The following is a 10,870-nucleotide window of genomic DNA, read 5'->3' on the forward strand; positions in this document are numbered from 1 at the left end:
CAGCCCTCCAACTTTTCGTCACCCTTCGACCATTTTTCTAGCCCCAAAACAGAAACGGGAAAAACTTGGCCGTTTCTGTTCGACCGTAATTCCAACAATATATGACAAAACTTACACGCGATGAGATAACAGCGCGCCTCAATCGATTATTTACCGCGCGATTTCCTTTTATCCGCTGCCCATCTTCCGTGTTATAAATTATCCACTCCATTTTCCGTTACATATATAATATGTATACACAGCGCGATCCGGTTAACTTTTACTTTCAAAGCAGAACACTTAAGAATTCTATATCCCGACCGCCATAATCATGGCATCAGTTGCTATTATTATATAACAAATTTTTTTATTTTATATTTAGAATTTTATTTGAGTATTCTGAAATTCTACAAGACAACATCCTCTACTATACTATCTGGTCTATCGAAGAACTAGTAAATACCTTCATCTGACTGCAGCTTTAGATGATTTCTAAAGCTTCCTTCTACCACTCTCTTTCCATACATTTAACTTAACTGAGTTCATATTTCATTAATAAGATACGCGTTTTATCTCCTTGAAAAGCGCACGGTTCCGCCCTTGGTAAAAGAAATTAAATCTCTTGACCAAAAAAGGAGAAAAATGTGTCTTGTTTTTAGAAAATATTAAGCGCAAAAAATGAAATTAATATCCTTTGCAACAATAGTTTAATTAAATTCTAACAATTGTGGCATTAGAGCGTATTTTCTGCTTTTTATTTAAACTTTCTATTTTTAATGATTCATATAACAAACTAATTTGCGCGTATCAAAATTAATAGAAATTGATGATCTTATTTTATCATTATATGTTGTTAATTGCATATTATGTATTAATTGCCGTTTGATCTTCTTCTACATTTTCATACTCTTGAATAAAATAGAACCAGTTCTCTATTATCCTGAGTCTGAATTACTTGAAAGCATTTGTATCAAAATTATATTCTCGTTAGCCCCGTTAATCCGGTTAGCTTCTATTATGTTACAATTTAATTTGTTAATATTTGAATATAGAAATTATAAGCGTAAATAATAGATATTACTAGATGCTTACCCTTTTGCTCTTTTGTATTAACTTGTTCATTTGCTTCATAATACACATCTGTATCTCATTAGTTTCATTCCATTTGCTCTTTACGATATAATTGGCGGAACTGCATAATTAACGAATATCCACTTCTATTATACTGGTTATTTCGTTGTCGCTCATTTTGGCAGTATTTGTCAGATTAATTTTCATTAAATAATTACAATAAAGGATCTCCGAAAAAGTATCTTTGAATTTGTTTTTTGTTTTGTTGTACACTACAAATTTTAATAACATATAATAAATATTATTAATAAATATAAACAAAAAATAACCATACGCTTCTAATCGTACACTTTTCTTGGTTTGCCGACTTATCATGAAATCTACAGTTTGCGCCGAGCGATTGTCCTAACATTGTCTTGTTTCGTTTATGACGTTTTCAATTCTTCAATAGCTTGTTAATTACATTGAAAGCGTCCGACAGTTATATCTTTAAACTATCTTTGCGAATTAACGGTATACATTCACGGTTTATATCGCAATTATTAATACTTTTTAGAGATAGAGTTGTGTTCTGATATATTTTAAAAAATATTGGCATATGTTCGTATAGCATTTTTAAAAACTTTTGTGTAAATTAAAATATTTTAATTAGAAAAAGGGTTAATTTTTCGGATTTTTGGGAAAGACCTAGTTAAGAGTTACAATTAAATTATAAGCGTTTAATGAAATTGCATCTAAAAAAATTTTCGGAAATTTTGAACAATGATTAAAAAAATACACCAAATACATAAAAAAGTATTCAAATTTATATCAACAATGATTTCGTATCAAAAATAAATATTAAATGCAATTAACCAAGTATTTGTATATTATAAACTTCATAATATACACTAAACAATTTAGAGTTCTTTTGAGTTGTAATATTTTTTTACGTTTTATAATATACGATACAATATTTAAAAAACAAATACGCGCCATATATTTCAAACACGTAAGATTATTCGTTGAGACATTTTTTTTATTTACTTCAATCAATAATTAGTCTTCCATTTTCATGCAAAAAACACTTTCCGCAAGTGACGGCTTCTTACTGTTAGATCGATATGGTCCTGTTTCACGCACAATGCATAAATCTAGGATAAGCGATGGAGGATTCCGAAGAGAAACATAAATTCCACACAATTAATCCCAGTTCGCTATCAGCTGTCCGTAAACGTTTCGCTAGTGTTTGCAATTAACCGCAGCTGACTATATGCCCAATCCATTAGATTGCGCACTTCCGACCGGACAAATCGAACTAACTTCCACGAATTTCCGCAAAGCAAAGTCACGACAAACGGAAATAAGGAAAACAACACCGGCGAACACCGAGCAAAGCAATTTTTCTCGGCTATGGTTTTTGCGTTAACAAACACTGCCAGTGGCGCGTGAAAAGTTGCGCAGGATCAACCGCCGCGGTTTTCTCCAGATTTCGCTCATGCTCTCTTTTCCCTTGGCTTTCTTTTGTTCTACTTTTCGACGTGAAATAAATGACAGGGTCTTGTCGAGCGCGCGAAGCAATCGGAAACACTCTCCGATCAAGTTTGCGCCGCGCGGTGGTGGATAAATCTTTTAAATTATCTTATTATCTGCCACGAGAGGCGTTTTTTTTTTTCGCTTTTTTTTCTGCAAGCAATAATTTGCGTTCCGATCGGCATCCTCCGTAATCCTGCAAATAAGTGATGACAGCGCTCGTATAACAAACTAAGATTCGCAAGATGAATCGCAATGAAACAATACAACGATTGTGTGAAATGCCTGATAAATTGAACAAAGGCTCGAATTAAATTTGATCGCGAGCTCTTGGCGAATCAAGTATCTTGAGAATAAAATTGTACGAGCACGATGATTATACACAGACAAAGGCGCTTATAACTATTATATATAAGAGAGTAATTTTCTTTCTCAAGAATTTCCAATGTAAATGAGAGATTTTTGCTCTTTACTTTATTATAGCGTCGCTTCCCATGTTTTACAATGAGCTTAGTGATTTTTAGTATTAGATTAATGGCAAAAGTAGCTGAAAGTATTTAAATTATTTATAATTATGATGAATGATGTAATAATATATTTATTTAGCTCCCCCAGCGTGGATCAAATAAATGTAGTATTTATCGTATTTGTCGAAATTGTTACATTTCACCAGAGATTTCCAAATTATTTTCAGTGGATGCGGTTTACGCTATGGCGCATGCTGTTCACAACGTCATCGAGGAGGAGTGCGTAAATATTTTAGGCACACCGCATTTTCTCTGCGAAACACTTCAACCGGCACCAGACGGCCCACGACTTCTCCAACACATTCGCAATGTCACTTTCGTAGGTGAGTTACAAAATCCTCTAACAATATAATATCTTTAACCCGAGTTTGCAATTATGAAATCTATATGTATTTCAATTTTACATAAATTAAATTATATCTTTCATTATAACACTTGTAGAGAACAAACATTTGATTATCGTAGAAATATCTCGCGCGTTTCGCCAATATTTTTCAACGTGATGCAGTATTGATTAATTGAAAAATTTGTTAGCGTTACTCACGTGCCGGATGTGAAAGGGTCGTTAAATTGAGAGGCTCGAGCAAATGAATCCATTATATCTGCGAGAATTTTGCGTACATCGAACTACAACTGTGTTATCCCGTACATGAAGCGATCTATCAGTGACGTCAAAGAGCGGCGAATTTCGACGCCTCATCGATATTGCAATTAAAACACTTTCCCCGATTTAACGGCACGTAACACTTTCACGTTGGTGGACTGTGATACAATTAAGACTGCCCCTCGTTACGGCGCACTATCATATGGCAATGCGATTATCCTGATCGTCCATTCCCCCCCGATCGCATAGCAGACAAGATTTATCGTAACGATATTGCATAACGTTTGAACTTTCTTTTTTCTCTCAGCTTTTCCGATATTTTCACAACACCGTCAGCCGTCTTTTAATCCCGCGCTTCCACTACTTTGTTCACTTTCTCAAGGCACTTGTGTGCTAACGGAACGCTGGGTTTATATCAGAATATCTTATTTCAAAATAGTTTCATTTATCAATATTAGCGATATAAATGGTGGAATCTTAAAGATAAACTGCAAGGCACGTAAAACCGGTGTACATCAGTGACAGAAGTTTGTGCCTTGCTTAATCCGTGCGCAATATCTTTAAGAATTTCAATTCAAATCTGAAATATTAGATTACTTACATGTAAAAACAAGACAAATAGCTTGGCATATACAAATAACAATTTTTTTTTCATTTATTTGGCAGAGTGAATTTCTCGTAGTTTAATTTAGTCAAAACTTTATTCTAACATTTATGCATTTTAAAATATTTAAAAATGGAAACTGCTGTTATGATACATAAAACCATGGTCTAAATATCTTCAATTTTTAAATAGATTTCATCAAGAATATACTTTTCTCTACTAGTTATATTTTTAAAATAAAGTTTATTTGCTCTGTAAACGGTCCTGGATCGAATCTTATTGGACAAATTTTCCGATATGGAGCAAATTTTCCGATACTGTTTTCCCGATTCATTACGAAGATTTAATTCTTTGTTTGTGCTATTGGAAAACTAATCTGCGGATAGAGCAATAACGGGAATAAAAATATCAGTTATCGTAAAACTGACTGGAATGTTCCCTGTTTGATATACTTAATTATTTACTTTACCGCGTGCGTTATGCAATGTGTAAATATAATACGCGCTAAGTGCATTATTTGACCGCAAAGCAATAAATTGAATTTATATTTATACACTATTTCAATAATTGGATTTTGGAAGCGAAATTCGTCTGAAAAAAGTCTGGCTTAAACTTCGGCGTTATCTGGATTTCTTTTTTTGCAAAGAAAATCGCACCCTCGCGGTTGTTGAACATTTGAGAGAAAAAGGCTATGCATCCCAAGTACTTTCATTTCTTCCTGCAACATTTTCACAGATAAGCTTGGTAATAAAAACGACCGCACTGGGAAGGAAAAGTTTCATTTAACATTATCTTTTTATTTTTTTCCGTCTTTTTTTTTTTTATTCTTTTGCTTAACTATTCTTACCAACACTTAATTATTGTGTTTTATTTATTTGCCTTTTACGTTTCTTGTTAACAGTGCATTGCACGTTTTTTTTTTATTAAGCATGAAAAAGGAAACAATTAAAATTTTTTATATTATTGCTCCTTATTTATTACTTTTCTATTTTATTTAACAATATATAAAAATGGAATCTCTCTCGGCAGGAGCGTGACAACTCGTCTAACACTACTAAATCAGGAACTATTGTAGAAGCGAGAAAATTTACATCTGCTCTCAATGGCGCGAGTCTGTCGTTTGGATTGACGTTTAATCGCGATTCGAATTGCGATTCACCATAACGCGAACATTGATGATAACTCACTGCACGTGAAACACAATTTCCCACCCACGGCTGATATGTTAGCTTTGCTGCCACGATAACGATAACTTGGCACAAGCATCGCGAACTTGTTTGAGCGTTTCGCCGGCGAGCCGCTCGCGCAGCATAAATCTGGTGCGCTTATGTGCGCGGAATAACAATGTAGACGTATTTTCCTTTGTCAAACTTATTTGCTAGTCTTGACAATCCAGTACTATTCGCACCCTGTTGTGCTCTTGTTCATATGCCGACGAATAAACTTCTAAACGAATTTCACTGAACTAAGCGTGCCGTGTTATTATGTTTATTGTCTCTTTGTCGGCGAAAATTGTAATGGTAACAATAGTTTAATAGGTTAACAAAAAATATTCATAAATTATTCCCCTTAATAATTGTATATATATATGTGCATATGTGTATATGTGATGTGTGTGTCACTCTTTTTCCAATATTTATCTATAAAATTTCCATATATTATCTTCTCAAATATGTATTGCATTTCTCATTTACGACCTGAATATTCTCAAAAATTTGTGCACATTATTTTTTTTAATTATAATAATTATTTCCTTTTTTTTATAAATATATTACAGAACAATTCATTATAAAAAATGCTACATTTTTTATACTATGGGATCCTATTTTCTTTGTTCATATTTTTCATTGTAACTTGATTTTAAACTCACTTTCTTTGTTAAGATAAAAGTAAACAGAAGTTCTAAGGAGAGACTCGGCTAAAGGAAACACCAGCATTTCAGGTTTATCGAAAATAATGGCGAGAAGATATTGTTACATTATCGCAACTTTTGTGATCTTTTTCTTTACATCTCCATCGTGATAAACCGAGCTTTTGTTTCACGATTTTCACCCTAATAGTCGCTTATAATTTTCTCCGCCTTGGCGTACAAAATCTTCCTTTTCTTTTCGGCATTGTCGCTTGTACAACAATCCACTTTCTCTCGTGAGCTTTTTCTCGTTCCGCTATTCTTTCTTATTGTGATCTTCAAAAATAACACTTTTTACACATCCTCTACATCCGCTTGTCTGTTTGCCTGCGTCGAATTATTATGATAAGAGCGGAGCGATAAACCAAGGAAAGAGGATAAACCTTAACAAGGGTGAAAAGAAGCGTACAAATCCTTTCCTCTCACGCGCTACCCTATAAATAAACCACGCGTGAAATAGCTGGCATAAATTCCGCAGACGGAACGTTCAAATTCGCTTCGATCTTACACTGGCAAACGTCTGTTTATCCCTTTTGGACCGTCTTATTCATGAGGTTTTACTTCTTTTTCACCTTTCAGCCTTTTTAATTTATAACATGTTTCGAATAATATATCGTTAATATCTCTATATCTTTATAGTATATATTTTTATAAATTTAATTTAAGTTAATTGAAAACAATTCTACTTTAATATCGCTCGAATTTTATTGTTGGATTTTTTAATTTTATTTCATTATTATTGTCAGATGTAATTATTATTAATAACTAAAAAAAGTAAACTGTTACGACACCCATAATAGTGTTTATTATGTAATCGACATCAGCGACAACACTAAAAACCGATTTAATCTAAGAAATTGGAAAAAGATGAAACGCTTCACATTCTATAATCGTATTAGCATAAGCTGTAGCATTTAGAATGTCGAACCAGCACTTTCCATCTTATTTTAGGTCGACAAAACACGGAGATCAAATTCAATGCTGACGGAGACGCCTACGGATTTTACAACATCTATCAATATCAAAGGAAAGAGGATCGCTTCGATTACATTCTCATCGGCACGTGGAGGGAAGAGTGAGTAGTGGCCTCCAAATTCAAATGGAATCCGCAAACTTTGTCATTTGTCGTACGAATTGCACGAACTGTCGCATTAATCTTTAACTATCCTATATATCTCACGCATTACTGTAAATCCAGTTACTAAATTGATATTAGTGTCACTCCGTGCTTATACAGCTGTCAACACTCACCAAAATTGAAATTATTTCGCAAATTGTATTTCGTATTATTACAATTTGTACAAAATGATTTTACTATATTCTGTCCAATCATACGGTGATAACGTGCATTTTGCATTAGAAAAGTATATTTCTCATCATATCATTCTTTATAAATATCATATCGCTAGTAATTTGTGATAAATAATTTGCATTTTTCTAAGATAAAAAGAACACACAAATCAATCCTGATGGACAAAATAAATTGAAATATGTGTTGGAATGTTTATAAATTATGCATTACTTTTTATTGCCGTATACTTGTAGAAATATGAAGAGATTGATTTTGCTTGAATAGCAGATTCAGTATAACAACGTAAAGTCAGTGACGCATTTGATTTGCTAATTAAAGGTTAATTGACTCCCTCAGGCTCAATTTGGATATCAACATGACACGATGGGCGACTGGAGTCGGCGAGCGTCACATTCCACACAGTATGTGCAGCGATAACTGCCCGATGGGACACGTCCGCAATTTTGTAGTAAGTGCACATTGCAAAGTCTGAGGATAACCAGAACCGCTGAGTGCTGCGCAGTTCTATTAGCTGATAGGGTGTTCATGACAGATCTATCGATTTGCAGAACAATGAGAGAGCAAGAGATTAAAGCAGTATAATGAGTATTAATTGCAAATATTGAACGAGATAATATTTAAGAAGGGTATGCAAGATTGAATTAACATATTTTAAAATGAATATTATTAATATTACATTTTGTGAATACAATTTACATTATCAAGCTTACAAGTTTAGGGATTTATTAAACTCAACGAATAAACCGTTGACCAACGGATTAGCGGTTAAATGGGAATCAGTACATTAAGTAATTGTCCATTCGCGAGTAACACTCGCAAATTCCTATTACATCTCCGGCGGTTGTTGCGCCGGAGTTTATTTACGGTTTGCCTCTAATTTTCATCGGCTTTAGAGTTAATGCAGATTTCGAAACAGTGGTTCAAAACTCATTGCGACTTATTGACGCATCGAAGTTGATATATTTAATAACCAACTTGTTTAATAACGCGCGACCTACATATCTCTCTTTTATTTCATCATAATTGATACAATTTATGATGCATATACCGCAGTTGCAAACACAGCGCCGTATAATACGTTGAAATACGCAAAATGCGAACTTATTAATTGAATTTCTTATAACGAAACGAAACTATGGGACCACCTCGACGACGAGTCAACTTATTTTACGCGGTTTATATAATTAAATTCTAACACACGTTTTGACTGAAACTCCGTCGGGGATCCGGCTGTACAATTCCCACAAACTCTCGTGATATGCGAGTTACGTCTAATAAAGTGAACACGGACTATCTTCTCTACTTCTGGCCTCGCCTCTCGCCCATTCTCACTTCCTGTCCTCTCAGCGAGCAGAATTTCATGCAAGTTAAAGTAGATCTGTAATTGTGCCCCAATCCCCGGTTAATCCCAGAGCATTCGCGATCCCTGACATTTTCCGCAACTTCCCTTAGGATGCCAACCATACATGCGGAACATAGATAATGTAGGAGGAATAATTGTACCGCACGACACGGTTTTTGCATACGCTGTCCGTTTGCCACTCTGCGGTAGATGTCTTGCTTCATATTATAACTCCTGGACTTTAAATTACAAATGTATGGATATGAGACTCCGAGTCTTAACCGTCGCAGAATTGAAGTATTTAAATGCTAGTGAAACAAGTTTCTCGAGACAAGTTTTCCGAGAAAATGTACAGAAAAATGATATTAATCTTTGTAAAAAACTTGATATAAAATTAGACTGACAGTACTGCATTTACAAGAATTTCGGTATTTAGGTATTATCAGTGTTATATATAATTCCGTAATTATTTAGAATTATGAAAAATATATATAAAGACTCAAAAATATGTAAAAGAAATTTTTAAGACTTTAATTACTTTTTTTATTTATTTTCTTATTTTGTTTGCTTCTTCTATTCCTTCGTTTTCTGCGTAAAATGTGTTCCAATCAATTTTAAATCTATTTGCTTTTTTACAGTGAATGTTTATTGGAATTATTTTTTTAGTATTTATTTCATTTTTTGTTGTATTTTTAGTACTTTATTTTAATATTTAATCAATTTAATCCAATTATTTCAGTTTAATTAATTTAGGGACTGTAAATCTATTCGATTATGTATTCCAACATTGAAGCTCGCGGAGCCGCCTTTTGGCGTTTAAGTCCCTTGAGTTGTAATCCATTTAGATCGTATGGTTCATATGTCCTTGAATTAAATCGTTCCCTTTAACATTTTGGTTATCAGAAGTTAATGACACACGCACCAAACTTTCTCGGAATCGACATCGGTAGTTTGCTCCCCTCCCCCAGAACTCCGTAACGCTGATAATTAGCTTTTCTTAAGTTGATGTCGGGCAAACAAGGAGAACCCGATATCGTAGCGCAGCCAGAGGCATCACCCAACGTTTCATTATCGCTGCATCCTTTACAATGACTATTATTAGTTTCTCCTGTTAAAGAACGTAAAAGAAAAGAATATTCGCGAGATGCTTTCTCAATCGTTCTCTTCTTTTCGTTATAAAATCATACATAATACAATCTTTACTGAATAGGGAAATGCTACAATTCACACAAACAATTTTATTCAAGAGTAATCAAGCTTTTAAAAAATTCTTAAAATAAAAGCTGCATAGATATGTAATAATATTTACACATTTTATTTATTTATTTGCACTCGCTAGAGTTTTTTTTTAATAAGAGAAACATTTTTTCAATTTTTGGAGAACAATAACAACAGCTTCATCTTTATTTGTATTTTCTAAAGTATTATTTTGAAATATAATTATTAAAAAATAAAAAAAAAATATTACTTTTTTCTTCTTGATAAATCATTCCTTCATTGATTTTATCTTTTTGATAAATCATTCCTTCATTGATTTTATCTTCTTGATAAATCATTCCTTCAAAACGTCGATTTTGTTCGTAAGAAATAAGAAATTTTTTTTAAGTTTCAACTTAAACTCCCGTTAGCCTTAATCTAACAAGTAAATCTCTTAAAATTGCCTTTCTTTCGTTTATCACCACAGCTGCCTTGACTTTATCATTTTTGCGCAATTTGCTTTCAAATTTGCTTCCAAACTTAAGGGCGATCATCCGCGACCTTAATCGACAAACTATGTGTTCTTCTCATCGTTTATTTTTTCTGCTATACTTATTCATATATTTTGCATTATTATAAACTTGCACACACATCTTACAATATTTTTAACGCTGTTATTTTTTTTTTTTTTTTTTTTTTTTGTAGATTTTTTGTAGATTTTTTGTAGATATTAAGGAACTTTTTTGATTTTAGCTTAAGTTTTATTCAACCTGAAAAGAAAGGGAAGTTTAGGCCTTAAAATTTCTTCGATCT

The 10,870-nt window shown here is 33.2% G+C and overlaps 1 protein-coding gene across 2 annotated transcripts in view; it reads left to right on the forward strand.

Moving 5' to 3' along the window:
- Positions 1-10,870, forward strand: part of LOC105667909 (metabotropic glutamate receptor 8-like) — a 119,042-nt gene that overhangs the window by 94,322 nt on the left and 13,850 nt on the right. For both annotated transcript variants that reach the window (XM_067349609.1, XM_067349608.1), the window contains exons 9-11: positions 3,257-3,412; positions 7,158-7,281; positions 7,855-7,966. In XM_067349609.1, the coding sequence (XP_067205710.1) occupies positions 3,257-3,412; positions 7,158-7,281; positions 7,855-7,966 (392 nt within the window). The remainder of the gene's footprint in view (positions 1-3,256; positions 3,413-7,157; positions 7,282-7,854; positions 7,967-10,870) is intronic.

Source organism: Linepithema humile, chromosome 2 (assembly GCF_040581485.1).
Source record: "Linepithema humile isolate Giens D197 chromosome 2, Lhum_UNIL_v1.0, whole genome shotgun sequence".
Taxonomy (NCBI): Eukaryota; Metazoa; Arthropoda; class Insecta; order Hymenoptera; family Formicidae; genus Linepithema; species Linepithema humile.